Raw genomic sequence first — 17,046 nt, 5'->3', positions numbered from 1 at the left:
AGAGCTGGAGATCAGTCTTTTGAGCAAAGGCTTGATCTTATTTGCTAATAGTTTGGCCAGGATTTTGTAAGAAGCATTACAAAGCGATATGGCCCTGAATCTTGCAAATGATTCAGGATTGGAGTCCTTGGGAATTAAGGCTAGGTAGGTGGAATTGGTTCCTCCACCTATCTTGGCTTTTTTCATAAACCCTCTTATCATTTTTTGAAGGTCAGATTTGATGATATCCTAGCAAGATTTGTATAAATGTATTGTGAATCCATCTGGCCCAGGGGCCTTATCTGCTTCCATGGACCAAATAAATTTGATGATTTCCTCCTCAGTTGTGGGTCTAGAGAGGGTTGTATTATCTTCAGGGCTGATGAGTAAAGGGATGTTAGAGAGGAAATCGGCAGCTTCCTCCTCATTGCCATGAGTTCCCTCACTATATAGATTCCTGAAGTGGATTTCAGCAGCAGCTTTGACCTGATTGAAACCTTTGTAGACTTGGCCCTCCGCTGTTTTGATTTCTGCTATATGATTCCTGGACAGACGTGCTCTATATTGTCGGTGGAAGAAGGAGGTGTTCCGATCCCCTGCCTTAAGCCACAAACTTCTGGATTTGAGTCTCCAATATTCTTCTTCCATTCGAAAGGATCGGTATGTGGAGCGTTGGGCTTTTATTTCTTTTTCCAACAAATCTACTGTGATATCTTTGCTTTCCATATCTGTTTGTAGAGATTGTAGAGACTGCACTGCTTCTTTTCTTTGGCTGGTTGGAGTAGGGATTGGTTTCTTTATCCATTCCTTCAATGCTTTTTTTGTGGCCTTAAGTTTTTGCTCCCAAACATAAATTGAGGATCCTGAGAAGGATTTGGCCCAAGCTGCTTTCACTGTTTCTGTGAAGCCTTCTCTCTCGATCCAAAGTGGGCTGAATTGAAATGGTATAGGGCCCAGATCTTCTTCATCTTCCAGTAGAAGTTGGACAGGCTTGTGATCTGAGGTCAGTTTGGGAAGAATTTTAGAGATGATTATCTTTTTGTTCATCATTAGGGAGCTTTGCACCAGAAATCGATCCAAGCGGGCAGAAATGTGGTCCAACCCAACTCTGTTATTGGACCAAGTGAAAAGACCTTGGACGGGATTGAAATCTAAGAGATCCCAAAGCTGTGTGAGCTCTTCCACTGTGGCCAACATGGGATCTCTGCTACTGGAACCACCCCTCTTCTCTTTTGCTTTCAGAACTATATTAAGATCCCCGGCTATGATGATGTTGCTAGGGGAAAGCTGCTCTAAAAACGCAGAGAGAGAATTCAACACATATTTCATTAAAATTGGAAACTTTTTATTACAAGGAAATCACCAGAATTAAGGTTTTTGGTTATTTTGAAATTCCAGATCCATTATATAATTACAAATTTAATGAAATGTGTTTTATTCCAGCATTCTCGTTTTTCAGAGTAAATGACAGGTACGTAAAGATTGAAGAGAGAGATGGTCAACTTACTTGCGCAGTGCGTCAGCTCCGTGAAGATCCAGTGTTGGGTTTCATGGGATTTATTCAGCTGGAATAAATCTTCGGTCCAGAGAGTTGCCAGCCCTCCAGAAGAGCCCCTTGAGTTGACTGCTTTACCTGAACTTTTCTTCCATTTTGACTTGCTGATATCTAGAAGGGCTCGCCCTTCTATCTTAGTCTCTTGGAGCATGAGAATGTCTGAGGGATCTATTTTCAAGAGGTCCTTAACTGCTTCAATTTTAGAGGGATTCCCCAGTCCTTTGCAGTTCTAAGAGATGAGTGTCATTATTTACTTGAGGGGGGGTTGGAACCTCCCTTAGAAGGCCTTGGTCTAGTATTTCGTCCAATAGACATTTCTATTGTGGAATGACTTCCTTGTATTTTTAGTCTTTCAGCCTCCTCTTCCCTAACTTCTTTGCGGGATTTCCTCCATGCTCTTTTTGAAGGGCGCTCGTAGGTTTCATCCTCCGAAGAGCCTGAGCTTTCCGCAGGTTTTTTCCTTGTGACTTCTGTGTATGATGGATTGGAGGGGTTGCCTTGGGAGGCTTCGATCTATATAGTTTCCCCTCCATCTTTGCTTGAAGGTGGGATTTCTGTCTATTCCAGATTTTCCTGGACTGGGTTTGCCGGATTGATCTGGACGCTTTCTGTACCATTTGGGGTTGCTTCCTTTTCTTGGTTGGACTTGGAGCTGCTTGGGACTCCTATCGTGTTGCCTTTACCAGTGCCTTTTTTTGGATGAGTAGTTTTCTGGACTAGAGTCCATTGTTCCCCGTTTTGTTTGTCTACATGCTCCTCAGCCTTTTTCTTGCAATGCTTTGCAAAGTGTCCGTGGCCATGACAATGTCTGCATTTGAAAGGAAGTTGTTCGTAATCCAATTCCTGGACATGTGTCCACCCAGCAACAGTGAACTTACTTGCTTCCGGCAGCCCTCTTCTAGATCCACTTCTACGCAAATGTGGGCACATGAATACTGATCTTTTCTTGCGTCTTGATCTATGTATTTTCCTAGAGCATTACCGATGATCTGGAGTGATTTTTGGTTCCAGCAATGGAGGGGCAAATGAGGGAGTCTCACCCAAACCGGAACAACAGAGGGGACGTCCTGGGTAGGATCAAAATCTGGAGACCATTTGTTTAGATAAATTCCTTGCAGACCCATGAAGTATGGGCCATTCCTGAAGATTAAGCTTCTGTCTTCCGGGCTTTCGAATACGAATACAAAGAAACCTTTGCCCACAAAATAGCTTTTGACACCCTCTTTGGTCAATGGTGTCCAGTTCCTTTGAGTCCAATCATCCACCGACTTGGGAGAAGGCCAGAGGCCCGTGAACTGGCCTATGAGACCTCTCTCAGCCAGATTCAGGGCCGCTTTACAGGTTTCTTCTTCTGGAAGGGCAACTGAAGGAATAGTATCCATTTTCTTTATAAACTTCTACTGAATCGCAGAGGGAGGGCGCTTTGAGCCTGCAGCAATCATGGACCTGAACGCTAGGACCTCCGGGGGCGGAATGGGGGGGGGGGGACAGGGCCCCCGCTGGACTCCATGGGCGATGTGAAAGCGCAGCAGGGCTGAGCGTTGCAGCGCAACAGCCACAGGGGCGCGCGGGCGAGCACCCAGCAACCCTAGTGCATGCAGAGCGCTAGGAGGCAAGGCAGCGAGCGAAAAACAACTCTGACATATTTTGAATGTGTATGTAATATATGATTGATAATTAAATTATCAATTACTGGGTAGATATTCTCTAATATCTATCCAATAATAATTGATAATTAAATTAAAATTCTAAAAGTCTTATTATAAAATAGAAACACATAATTCTATAATTATAACTTTATATTAAATTATTATTATTATTAATTATAAAAATAATTAATATATAAGTTAAACTTATAAACTTTTGAAAAACCCATAAAATATGATCTTTATCAATGGAGATTGACACTTGACACTAGCCGTATTTCTTAGAAAGTAAATTTTTCCATGTCTTTTAACATCAAACACCAAATGAATTGGTTTTTTCATTTAATATATATATATATATATATATATATATATATATATATATATATATATATATATATATCAAAATCCCTTTCACAGCTTAGATTATTAGTACAAAAACATTACAATATTGTATGACATAAATCATTTAAATACAAAATTTGTAGCTCAAAAGTTTTTCTGGAAAATTCCAAAAAAGTTCACTGTAACATTGTATAATATTTGGTTTTAATGAATTATTTTTGAATGATACATGATTGTCCATGATATACAAAGATACATATATCTTCTTTCTTTTTTTTAATCGTAGATATAGTTTTTTAAATCCATATGAACACATTCACTACAATTATGCAAATTATATATATTTTGAGGTTTAAAATGGCTCTCCTAAGGAATATTATAAAATAATAGTAGAAATAATAAAATAAAATTAGATTATCTCTTCAAATTTTCGAGGGAAAAAAGGAAAACTATTTTTTCAACTTATATCCCTACGATTTTATTCAAATTTCGAGCAGTAGCACTCATTCGATGTGGAATTTAATTTTCCATCTAAGGACTACCCATGGTGCATACTTTGGATGGACCCTACTACACACATGAAAAAATGGTGGAATAGATCAAAATTATAATTGCAATCACATTTTCCATGTATTTCACATTTTTCATGTAGTAGGGTCATGTATGCAACATGGGTACTTCTTGGATGCAAAATTAAATTATGCATAGAACGATTGCTCCCACTCTAAATTTGAGTAAAATCATAAGGATATAAATACAAGTTGATAAAGTAGTTTTTCTATTTTATTTATTTATTTTTTACTCTTTTTACTACAAAAATGGTGAATCACCCCTCATGGTTGACATCTTCATATTGAATCCTATTGGTTCTTATAAAATTGATTTTTTTGTTTTGTTTTGAGGCCTATTTCTGACCCCAAAATTTCTCTGATGGTTACAAACAGTTATATATATATGAAAGAGAAAGTTATTTTTCTTACACCTTTTATCTGTTACATTTAAATATTCATATCTTTCTAAAAAACTTCTCACAAATATTTTTTCCCCTGTTATAATGATTTTCTGTTACTATATTGTCATGAATAAAAGATGTTTGTACATATAGACTGTGAACTAAATCTCAATAAACCATACACTTATTATAAAACTATTGAAAAAGAATTCCAAAAGATTTAGATGTTTGATTTATTCTTTTTTTCCTTTTTTTAAAGATTAAAATAAAATAAAGCTTATTTGAATATCTAGTTTGATAATTTCCTTCCTTCCACATTTCTTCTAACCACAACTTTTAGTAATAGGAATCTCTCCTTGTTACTACAAATAGTTTCTTCCAAACTCACTTCTATTCTATACAAAGAATTTAGTTTGCCTTATTCACTTTTTCTTTTTAATTTCCATTTTTCCTTTTTTCAGTTACAATTCTTCATTTCTTGATACTTCTTCTTAACACCATCTAAGTGCTCTTGCAAAGAAAGTATCTCCTATTTATATTTAGCAGAATTAGTTTATTTTCCTTCACTTATTCACTTTTTCTTTTTAATTTCCATTTTTCCTTTTTTCAGTTACAATTCTTCATTTCTTGATACTTCTTCTTAACACCATCTAAGTGCTCTTGCAAAGAAAGTATCTCCTATTTATATTTAGCAGAATTAGTTTATTTTCCTTCACTTATTCACTTTTTCTTTTTAATTTCCATTTTTCCCTTTTTCAGTTACAATTCTTCATTTCTTGATACTTCTTCTTAACACCATCTAAGTGCTCTTGCAAAGAAAGTATCTCCTATTTATATTTAGCAGAATTAGTTTATTTTCCTTCACCTTACAAGTGACTGCCCAAAAATATGAGTCACTAATTTTGCACCTTGGTCAAGATTTTTCCATGCTATTATAAACATAATAATTGGCAAAATTAAACTTTTAATATTTTTGCTAAATTTAAAATTAACTCTAAAAACGCCTTCTTCAAAAATATCACAGCTAAATCTTTTTACACCATAAAACAATTTTCTTCACCTATAATTTAAATAAAAATTTATCACACCTATTTCTAATTATTTACTTAATTAATTATAATATTTAAATAATTAACATATTAACTCATAATTATATCATTATATTTTTAATAAAACAAATCATACTAAACTAACTATTTTTATAAATGGTATTACAATGTCTCTCTTTCTCACACACTTGTAAATGTTGTTTTGATATCTCTATCACTAACGTGAAACTTTGTAAGTATAATCATTATTACATGAACTTTTTTCATTTTTATTTTTTCTCTCAAGATTTATTAAATGCCGTAATGCAAGCAATGGCACACTACAATATACGTATTATTTTCATAACACTTAAAAGGTTACCAAATAAATTAGAAGCCAAGTAGAGTGTGGCATAAGTTTCTTTTAAAAATTGATTCCAATGTATTTAACATTATATTTTATATATTAATTAATTATTTTTAAAAAATTATAATAAAAATTGGTTTTAAATTTTTTAAGTGAAGTGTGTAGAGATGCATGTTTTCACTTTTTCTCCGTCTTTTATATATATACATATTCTTCATAGTCTCTCATTCATATATTTTATTACAGTAGGTTTCATTTTAGTAATTAAAAAAAAAAATTTAGGTTAGATTTTGTGGTTTTTAAAAAAGTTTTGTATATTTGTTTTGTGAGTTTGGTAAGATTATATTTTTATTTGTCTAATATATCATATTGATTGGGGAAAGGAATCGTGACTTTACATTAAAGAGTGCCTTTGTCTTAACATAGCACCTGATCACTCTCTATCTTCACATCAAAAAATACATTTACCTTAACATAGCACCTGATTACTATCTATCCAAAACACCTCTTTATCTTCACATCGAAAAATACCTTTACCTTAACATAACAACTCATCACTGTCTACCCAAAACTCCATAACACACACACACACATATATATATATATATATATATATATATATATATATATATATATATATATATAAATAACAAAACTTTATATATAATCAATAATTTAATTTCCATATTAACCAACCAAAATCCTTACAAAACCTTAAATCATATATAATCAACCTCAATTAATAAAAAAACCTTTGAAATATTGTTAGCGTAATTCTCTTTACCCTCAAACATTTCATTTTGAAAATATGGCTAGCGTAATTTCAATTATCCAAAGTAGAGGAATCGACTTTATCGTGGTAGCTCCATGGTAACACATTCCTTATTTTATAAAAAAACACCCATATCCCTACACTTTTTTTTTTTCTTTTCAGTAATTCATTCCTCTTTCGATAAAAATAACCCATATCCCTACACTTTTTTTTTTCTTTTCAGTGATTCATTCCTCTTTCGATATAAACTTATTCGTGAAAACACCACTTTCTTTCTTCATTTCTCACTATCTTCCTTCTTTCTTTCCCATCTCCCACGATCTTCTTTTATATGATATAAATGTTTTTATTATTATTATATTTTCTCGTAATAAATAATATGTTGGTTTTTTTTGGTTAAATTCATATTAATTTAGGTTTAATAAAAAAAATTAATAATTTTATGGTACTTGAAATTTATTATTATTATTTTTTATAATTTTAATAATTTTATTTATTTATTTTTAATTTGATTGTCCACCAAATTAAATGTTATTTCTTATTTCCTTATTTAATGAATTTTTACAATAATAACGATGTGTTTATGGTGAATTCATTTGATTATATCTTGTGAGTGTTACGAATTGTTAAAAATTTCAAAAAAATAAATCTAAATCTCTAAAAAAACTCCATGGTTCATTGCCTTACATCTTATTGTCTTCCTTAAAAAAAAATTCAAAAAAAAATCTAAATCTCTAAAAAGAATATCCCTGGTTCATTGCCTCACATCTTGTTGTCTTTAATGCTTTTGTTGTCTTTAATGCTTTGTACAAAGGCAATCGTGGTTTGGTGTTAATGTGAGCCTTTCACCTTAAATGACTTTTAAAAATAAGTATTTTTTAATTTTAATATGGTTGTACAATATTAGTGCTAATGTGAGCTTTTCACTCTCAATGACTTTTAAAAACAAATATTTTTTTTTATTTTAACATGAAGTCACCCATATTAACTTATCAAAATCGTTTACCCAATGAATTGACTTTTCTCGTAAAACCTATCACTTTTTTGGACCCACCCCTTGAAATGATAGCTAAAAACTTACTTTGGAAAATTTAAGAACGAAAATGGAGAGTCGTAGTTTAATCCTCTGATGCATATATTTTCCATGGTACAATAATGCAATCTTAAAAAAAACATAGTTTTACTAATAATTCCACTTTTTAAATTTTTATTAAACAAAATAAAAAATCATTAAATACATTTTTTATTCTATAATATAAAGTTAAATTAATCTTAATCATTAATTATTTAATTATCTATATAACAACATTTTTTAATAACATTTAATATTTAAAGTTTAGAGTTTCTTATTTTTTAATATCAAAAATTTATAATAAATTATGTAGATTCCACTTAAATAATTTGTGGTGGAACTATGCTTAATGCACATTAATTTACAAATAATTATATACTAAAATTGAATCTTGTTAGCATAGTGAACCACATCTACATAATATCAAAATGGTCATCATAAATATCCTATCAATTTTATTCAAAACTTTTGAAAAAAATGATACATTAGATATGTTTTTAAACATAAAATACAAACATACACACTTATTTTAAACATATTAAGATGAATATTATAAAGAAGGGAGTTATATAGAATATCTCCTCCAACAGAATGGATATAGTTATATTAGAGTTAAAATCCAATCCATGTTAACATAGATGGCAATGTCTGCAACCATTGATTTAATTATTGACTTGGATATCGCATTCTTAGGTCAATATAAACATTTTATTAATCCTTCACAACTAGCATATTTTTCTTCTAGACAATCATTTGACAACTTGTATATGTATTTATTAGGAGCATATTTACCAAGACATATTGACTTACACATTTTTTTGTAGGTCTTCAACAAAGATTTAATTATCGATAACCTTGCACCCTCACAATGTGCTTATTTTTCTTATCGACCAATTTAAACATCCAATTATTTATTATTAATGGGTGCAACTCTTTCTATCTAATTTAACTACATTTAAACTAAGAAACAATAACTAACTACCATATAACATTTATTATTATCATAGTCTAATATTTTATTATTCTCATTATCTAATATCATAATCTAAACACAAACACAACATTTTATAAAACAAATAATATCAAAAACATTCACATAATTTTTTAATCTTAATCCTAACATTATAAAATATTCATGTGATATGCACATGACGTGCATGGTGTAATGGCTGGGGCGGATGGCTGTCGCACCCCACCCAAGTTCAAGTCTTGCGGAGGCGAATGATGGAGTTGTAAAATGAGAGGGTCCCACCTAAGCTTACAAAAAAATATATATATATTCATGTGATATATCATTTTCCTTTGGATTTTATGATAAAAATACGCAATCAACATTTTCATCACAAAACTATATAATCAACATTTTCATCCCCATACAACCTTTAAAAGGTCTTAGTAGTTGACCAAAATGCATTACCTATATAAACATATTCATCGATTCCATAAACTTCCCCGCTATACTTTATCGTTGGGGTTATAAGATTTTAGTGAACCAAAACGATTCTTTGATACGCTGGAGATAAATGTACATATCCTTGTAAATTCAGAGTGCCCATTACTGCATAACACCCGGTGTCTTCCAATCGTAGTATGATCTCCAATCAGCTCTGCATAATTATTGTTGTGATCAAATTGGCACAAGATGTTAAAGTGCCAACAATGGAGTTGAAAGACGTTTGTGATTCGGGCATAATAACCAAGGCACTATTTTTTTAAATGAGATTTAATATCGCATGTTATTAAGATTTAAAAAAAAAATTAAATTTATTTCATTTTATTATGGAGATTTTATAAAAAGTTTTTCGGTGTAAATCACATGATGATATATTTGTCGACACGTTTCAAACCCACGAGTGCGGTTTATCGTCAAGACAAGTTGAAGAATCAGAACATGGCTACATATTAAATAGGGAGAGCAGATCATGGCTTGTTGTGTTGGCACTCCTTTTAAATTTTTTCTATAATTATGATGCTTGTACAATTTTTCACCAGTTATAGGAAAATGGTTGGTCACATTTGACATGCGAATAAGTTGGTTCTATTGTTCAGAGCATTCACAAAGTTGTTCAAATTGATTTATCTTTGTTAATTACAAACTGGGAATCCGATGCTTTAATCAACCCATATGATCATGATTCTGTCTTTAATGACTATCATTCAACTTATCATTTTCCTATCAGGTAATTCAATGATAGTTACTTTTACATCCTTTGATTTTCATTGTTTAACATCTTACTATTCGAATTTTTGTCAAGGGTTTGAGGAACTTCTGCCTTTATTTATGGTTGTGTCAGGTCATCACTATATCAACATGACTGCAAAATATGATCAGATATATTTTCCCTCACAAAATTCCCATCAAAATCCCGTGCCTCTAATTGAAAATTCATCTTTTCAAAGATTTCAGGATTTTCAAGAGGATTATCATGAATTCTACGATCCAATTGATGAATGGTTGGAACAGTCTTAACTTGTAATCTCGGTCGCAAATAACAAGTTTCGATCTTTCCTTATTCTTGCTAAGGAGTTCAGTGCAGATGGAGACACATTTGCGGGAAGCTTCAGAGGTTTATTGAATGATGGTTCTTGTCAAAATGGTAAGAATATAAACTGGTTAGAAGCAATGACTATGGCCTATCTTTCTGCTGAAATTTTTGTGCAAGGTAATCAAGTTCTTATGTTTTCTATTGCACATTATTTTATATTTATTTTAATCGATTATATCTTTATGATTGCAGGTCAGGAACAATTACAGTGGCTACATTGGAAATTCCATTATACGTGACCCTGATCTTATAGTCAGTTAGGTTAGGAGTAGGTTTCACTGCATTTTAGTTTTCCTACATGTCCGTCCTGCATTCATTTCTCGTAGTTTGTCTTGTTTTTTTTGGTTTTGGTTTCACATCATGTTTTTCTTTAGCCATTTTCTATCCTATATTCTAGTTTTGTTTCCATGTTGTGTGTTGTCTTTTCTTTCGTTTTGTGAGACCGTGCATGATGATGCTCTGTTGGCTCAAAAGGCATGTGGAAAAATAGAAAAGGACTTTGTGACACTTCAACATTTGGCTGAACTTTTGTCCATTTTCCTTCTGTCGGTTATAATTTTTGGTTGATGAAGTTCTAACGGAAAATACGATCCGTCCGTGAGGAGATTTTTGGTTAAACCATGAACTTGTGTCTATTCAAGAAAATCTCATGCCCACACTTGATTTTTATGTTTGAGCGTTGTCATGCCTATCCAATTAGTAGAGGATAAGAAGGGGAAAAATCTAAATGAACAAACCTAAATCAAAGGTCTCTATATGCTTCTTTGAAGGAACAACCTCTTATGCTCTCAATAACTTAGGATCCCTCTTCCACCCATAAAAGGAATAAGTGCCAATGCATAGTCCTATTAAATTAAAAAAAAAAAAACCAAAAAAAGAGAAAGGATTCCTATGCAGAGAGGTGAAGCAAGCAACTCTGTCAAGAACGTTCAAGGTTCGTTGGTAGCAGAACAATGTTTGTGTTCCTAAAGTGACTCCACCGGGGCACTATCCATGCCTGTTGGCAACGGAGAAACAACAAAGATGAAAAAAACATACTATGAAAATCTTAAGCTCGTGAACTTCACTTCCCTTCCCAACTCGAAACTTTGGGATATCGTTGAATCTTATGATGTGTTCAACGGAAATATAGGTATAGAGGGGACCATGTGTATTCATGGGGTAAGTGGGGAGACTAAAGTAATCTACGTGATGAATCAATACTCCTTGACGAACCAAGACCTTGCACATAAGAGTTAACCAAGGCAGAGAAGATGTAATTCAACCAGTATGTCGCCAAGTGTTGTCGTTGTTACAACACCCTCCAAAATTTTATCCTATGCTCAATTTCAAAGCCTTCCTTGGTCTTGTACACTTTCGTTGCAAACATTGAAACTAATTCCATATGTTTTCTTGAGGATTTTTTGTCCCCTTTGCAAGATAGGAAAAATGTCATCTTTTCACATGTTAGTTGTTGCATAATGTATATAATCATGTTATGGCAGTTTTAAGAGGTCACCTTTATGTATATAAATTGTTCTAACCTTGTAAACATCTGTCACACTCATTTCCAAAGTTTTAAGCACTATCACACAAGTGTCATCATGGTCGTCGTAAAGTGTATCTTAAGTGTCGCACTTGTCATAAAGCTGCCACACGAAGGGAAATGCATTGTCATGTGTCTTGGATGATATATGTTGTTGTGTCATTAAGTAGTTTAAGTGTGTGATCACACTTGAAGTCTTTTCACTGTTCACATTAGTCTCACCGATCCCACAATCATTTTCTGAAAATCTTCCCAACCAAACAACCTAGCATCACCTAGCCTCCCTAAACTATGCATTGTGCAGTCTCAGTCCTCTCGCTATGACCTTGCCTCTTGGCACTGCACAATGAGCAGTTCCTGCTTCCTAGGGATACTGTACTGCATAGTTTTAGTGCTCAAATCCTGACCTTGACTCCTCGAATTGCGCAATTCCTTCTCCCAGGCTGGCCCTAACTGCACATTGCAAAGTCTCTAGCCTCAAGCTCATCCTTGAGCTCTTGAGTTGTGCAACTGCGTAATGTCCTAGCCTCCCTTGTCTCCCAGAGTTGTGCAATGTTCTCTCTCAGTGCTCATCCCTCAGCCTATCATAATGATCTCCAGAATTGTGCAGTTTTCTCCCTCATCCCAGTCTGAACTACGCACTGCGCAATCTCAAGGATAAAGGATCCCCTTGAATTCCTGAACTGCACAACTGCACAGTCACTAACCCCCTTCCCAGCTTTTCATCTAGTTCTGGCTCAATCAATGAATCAATATGAACAATCTTAGACTAGGGGGTTTTAGACTTATGTCGTCTTGTCTTGAATGAATTGAAAAAAAATGTACCTTATCATGCCATGGCGAGATGATGAAGAAGGAGATGAAGGAAAAAAAACATGATAAAAGACCTTATTGTAGTTGAGTATGCAAGCTGATCAATCAAGAGAAAGAAAAGGGACACCAATTTGTGATCACCATTCAAGACCTGAAATCATTGAAGATCCATTATCACCAAGCCATGTGGAGGTGAAAAGAAAAGTATTCTCAAGCATACTTGCAACACACTGTAGCAAAAATGACTTGACATTGCCACATCATCAAGCAGTCTATGTCAACAGTGTCATGTCATGAGTTGTCACATGCCACACCATTGTGGTCAATGATGTAAATTATGTTTCAAAAATGTATTGTAAAGTGGAAGTCCAAAGGACATGTATGGAATATGAAGAGTCATGTAAAGTTGAAAATTCATAGGAAGTCAAACAATCATGAGGGTAGATGAAGAGTCATAAGGAAGGTGAAGCATCACTTCCTCATTGTTATATATACACCCTCATTGTAAGAGAAAATGACTTTTCACCTTGGCTCCTCCCGCAAGGCATTAGATACATAAGCTAGTTCTTTTGAGGAGCAAGGAGTGGCTCCAACACTCCACTATTGGAGCTAGTGATGTTCATTGTATACACGTGTCTTGGAACTTTTACTTAATAACATAAGCCTTTCATGGCCGACATGTTCTTCATGCATGGATTATGAATATTTGTAAGACTATTCTGTGGATGTTTGTATTTCATGTTTTCTTTCATCTATACTAAAGTAGTTGAACTATTTTAGTTATTTTAGTACTTATCATATTGAGAATGTGTTGTAATTTCTATTATTTCTCTCGCATCCCCATGGACTATTCTGCCAGATATTAGACAGATATTGCTTGTTACATTGGTTGCAATGATCGTTACATATCTTTGGACTATTCCACTTGATGTTGTACAAATCCTTCTTGTTCATGTGTGTCTCTACTAGGGTGGTACTACTACCTCTCTCTTAGAGGTTCACTTCTCCTCTCCTCTACAGTGAAATAACTTTGACACACATACAAACATATACTCACCAGGCACACCCCCTTGATTTTCGAAGGCACATTCACATTCCTCTCTCTTGCTAATAGTTAGAGCCAAGGAAAATATATAAGAATACATGAAAAACAAAACGATACTCCGAATTGAGCTCCTATTCCAAACGGTGTGAGGTCTAATTGGGACTTCACATTGGGGAGACCCCTTGGTTGACGGATTTCCACCACCTTCAACAATAGTGTTGGTTGAGTCTTTCCCCGACCTATATGATGTTACATATTCTCCCTGATAGGTATGTGATCCAGGTGGATCTTCATAAAAGTATCAATGGCATAAAAAAAGGCTCAAAAATCAAAGTGGAATAACCTAGATAAGCTTAGCATCGGATCGAAGGGCTCGTCATCCTGATTCCAACAATGCGAATGAAACTCAAATCTGAGTCTAGATGACAAAGCTAGAGCAAGTCGAATTTTGAGTTTGACTTGTCCAGGTCGCAGGGAAAAGATGATATGGCATAGTTTTAGTGAATAAGGGAGCGACACGTGGCAGGATTCCACTGGACCCCACATATCATATATCGACGAAAAGGAGGAGTGCTTAAGGAAGAATCGGCCCCTGGCGTTCCCGACTGCAATTGTGATATCACATATCATAGGCCGGAGGAGTTACGAATCGGCCCCAACAAGAATTAGATGTGATGTGATATACATCGCATATTGCAATCGCACAAAATAGTTGGTGCTTAAGATGTGGTTTGGGAAAAAGGGCTTATTGTGATTTCACAGTGGGTGCCGATTGCGATACTGTGATAAGGGGCCCGGACTCGATATACTATATATCATGATCAATAAACTCGGTGGGTCCGCAGATGTTGCAGAGTGCTAACCAGTGCGCCGAGGGTTTCACGTCGATTGAGATAATGCGATGGGAGTGCCAGATGCAAAACATTATGGCATACGGTGAATACCCATGTTGGATCTGTGGTTATCACATGATGCCTGTGTTCGAGCTTGGATTGTCCACTGATAAGTTGGATGTGCCGATAAACCACCACTGAGACTCATGTGTTGTTGTAATGGGTTGATTTATTAGACATTGGCTTTTCTATTACATAAAGGTTGTTGCCATGAATCCTTCCACCTGCTAACCTTGGGTATTATGTTGAAACTACCTCGATTTTGAGGGATGCTGCCATGATCTTATATATATGACTGTTGTGTTGGAGAAAGGTAGGAGAGGACTAGATGAATACACAGATTCTATTGCATACAACAGATCCTGACCCTTGTAGCAGGTCGAAACCTCACCTTGAGTAGCAGGGAGGTTCCAAGAAGGTTGTAGAAGGCTCGATAATCCAAATTGGGAGTTTGGATAAGCGTTTTTTCACTATTTTTCGCCAGGAGTTCAATGGTTCTATTTGTTTTCAAAGTTGGGCTCTCTATTCTCTGCCCATCTATCAACTTGGAGGTATAAGTTTTAATTACTTGTTGTTGTACTTTTATCTTTTTTATGCCACTAATAAAAAGAAGGCCTCCCCACTATTGAGTAGGCCCAGAGACATAGTCCAAACAGGACGAACTCCGTAATCAAATCATTGTGTCATGGTTTTTGTGTTCTTCTGATTATTTCTGCATTTTGTATGTGCTTTTAAGTTCCATGGTTAATTAACTTTGTTATATATAATTCTAATGCATCTGAAAGTAAAATATCTTGGATCAACTTTGGTATCAAAGTAGGTCTTTGTAGATGCCAATTGCATGAGTTTATGCTAACGCGGAACAAGCTGCGAAGAGGAGAAGAAATGAATAATTCCTTTGATCCTGAAGCAGGACGTGCAAAATGAAGAAGAAACATTACCAATGAAGAAGCTCGTTGGGAAGAGGAACAAAATTTTCGAAAGGTATTCTACAATATGGCAAGAAAAGTGGGCCAGTTATTCGCAAAGTATGAGAAGGCACTTGGGCATGAGAAGAAGGATGTCGATGATCATGAATCAACAAATCAAGAAGGTGGTGGAGAAGATCCTCCTCCCTCTCCTTCTTCCAGTGATAGTTCTCATCACTCTCATAGAAATTCCAAACAGACCTCTAAGAAACCATTCTTCAAGATAGACATGAAGTTTGATCTGCCCATGTACAATGGAGAATGTAGTGTAGAAAAATAAATAACTGGATCAGACAGATAGAGGTTTACTGCTGAATCTAGTAGATCGAAGAAGATGAGGTGAAAGTCCAATTAGCATCTCTTCGGCTAAGTGACACTTCTCTCATTTGGTGGGAGAGAAAGTTACAAAAGGGTAGCACGAAGTCATGTAAACTTTTGTCCTATTGGTATAGTTTTATTTCTACATTAAAGGACTAGTTCTATCCTCTGGGTTATAAGAAAAAGGCACTTATGGACTAGAAATATTTAAGGCAAGGTAAGGGCTAGAATGTAGAAAACTTCATAGAGGAATTTCAGAAACAAGCACTGAATCTGGGCATCTCATTAGATGTGCCTGAAAGTGTAACTAAGTACATAGGTGCACTACATAGTTACATCAAACACTCGTTATTATTTTTTGATCCTACCTCAATTGATACAACCAATTTTAAAGCTATACATATTGAAAGCTAAGGCAAGAATGATCAAGATGAGTAAACCAAGAAGATGCCATTCAAACCTCAGCATGGAAAATTCTAGAAGAAAGGAAAAGGGAAGGATAAGAAGATCGTCGCTGCTAAGAAGGGGGGCAGGGCAACACTGCCGTGCACTCACTGCAAGAAGGATGGGCATGACGAGGACCACTGCCAGAAGCTGCATCTAGAACTGAGACCAAAGAGATTTGGTGGAAAGGGGAAGCATAAGAAAGTGGCAATAACGTAGGACCTTGGATCGAATTTCGGGGATGAAACATTGATCACAGCCATGGGTGCGAGAGGTACTCTTTCTCTTAATGATAGTTTTGATTCGGTTGCAAGCACTAGTTATTTGAATGAGCCTGTGAGTCATGAGCGAAAGAGAATTGAGTTGTTCCACATTAGAGTTGTCATAAAGCACACAAAGGTGGAAACCCTGTTTGGTTCAGGTTCCCAAGCAAACTTAATCTTAGATTCCTTAGTGAAAAGGCTAGGCCTTGAAAATAAACCTCATCCGAGTCCATACCCGTTTGGTTGGGTAAGTGATAAAGCCAAATTGCACGTCACCAAGCAGTGTAGGGCCAAATTTGCAATCGCTTCTAAATTAGTTGATGAGGTAGAGTTAAATGTAGTACCTTTGGACATCTGTGGAATCATCTTAGGAAGCCCATATTTATATGACAAAAAGGTCATTTTCTTTCGTCATGAAAGAAAATACCACCTCACCAAGGATGGGGTAGAGTATATAGTCAAAGCTCATCACACAAAAGTTAGTATTAGCCTTGTCAGTGTAGGACATATTAAAA

General features: G+C 34.9%; 1 protein-coding gene across 1 annotated transcript; it reads right to left on the bottom strand.

Annotated features, from left to right (window-relative positions):
* Positions 1 to 228: 228 nt before the first annotated feature.
* Positions 229 to 1,685, bottom strand: LOC149214414 (uncharacterized). Its single transcript, XM_089389385.1, has 2 exons — positions 1,487 to 1,685; positions 229 to 1,271 (listed from the first exon to the last, which is right to left on the bottom strand). Exons 1-2 carry the CDS (start codon positions 1,683 to 1,685, stop codon positions 229 to 231), a joined length of 1,242 nt encoding a protein of 413 aa, XP_089245511.1.
* Positions 1,686 to 17,046: the final 15,361 nt, after the last annotated feature.

Source organism: Pinus tabuliformis, chromosome 1_1 (genome assembly GCF_031772625.1).
Source record: "Pinus tabuliformis cultivar Carrire ecotype Pingquan chromosome 1_1, CPIR1, whole genome shotgun sequence".
NCBI lineage: Eukaryota > Viridiplantae > Streptophyta > Pinopsida > Pinales > Pinaceae > Pinus > Pinus tabuliformis.
Note: the sequence above shows the minus strand (reverse complement) of the source record. Positions and strands in the feature narration are given on the sequence as shown.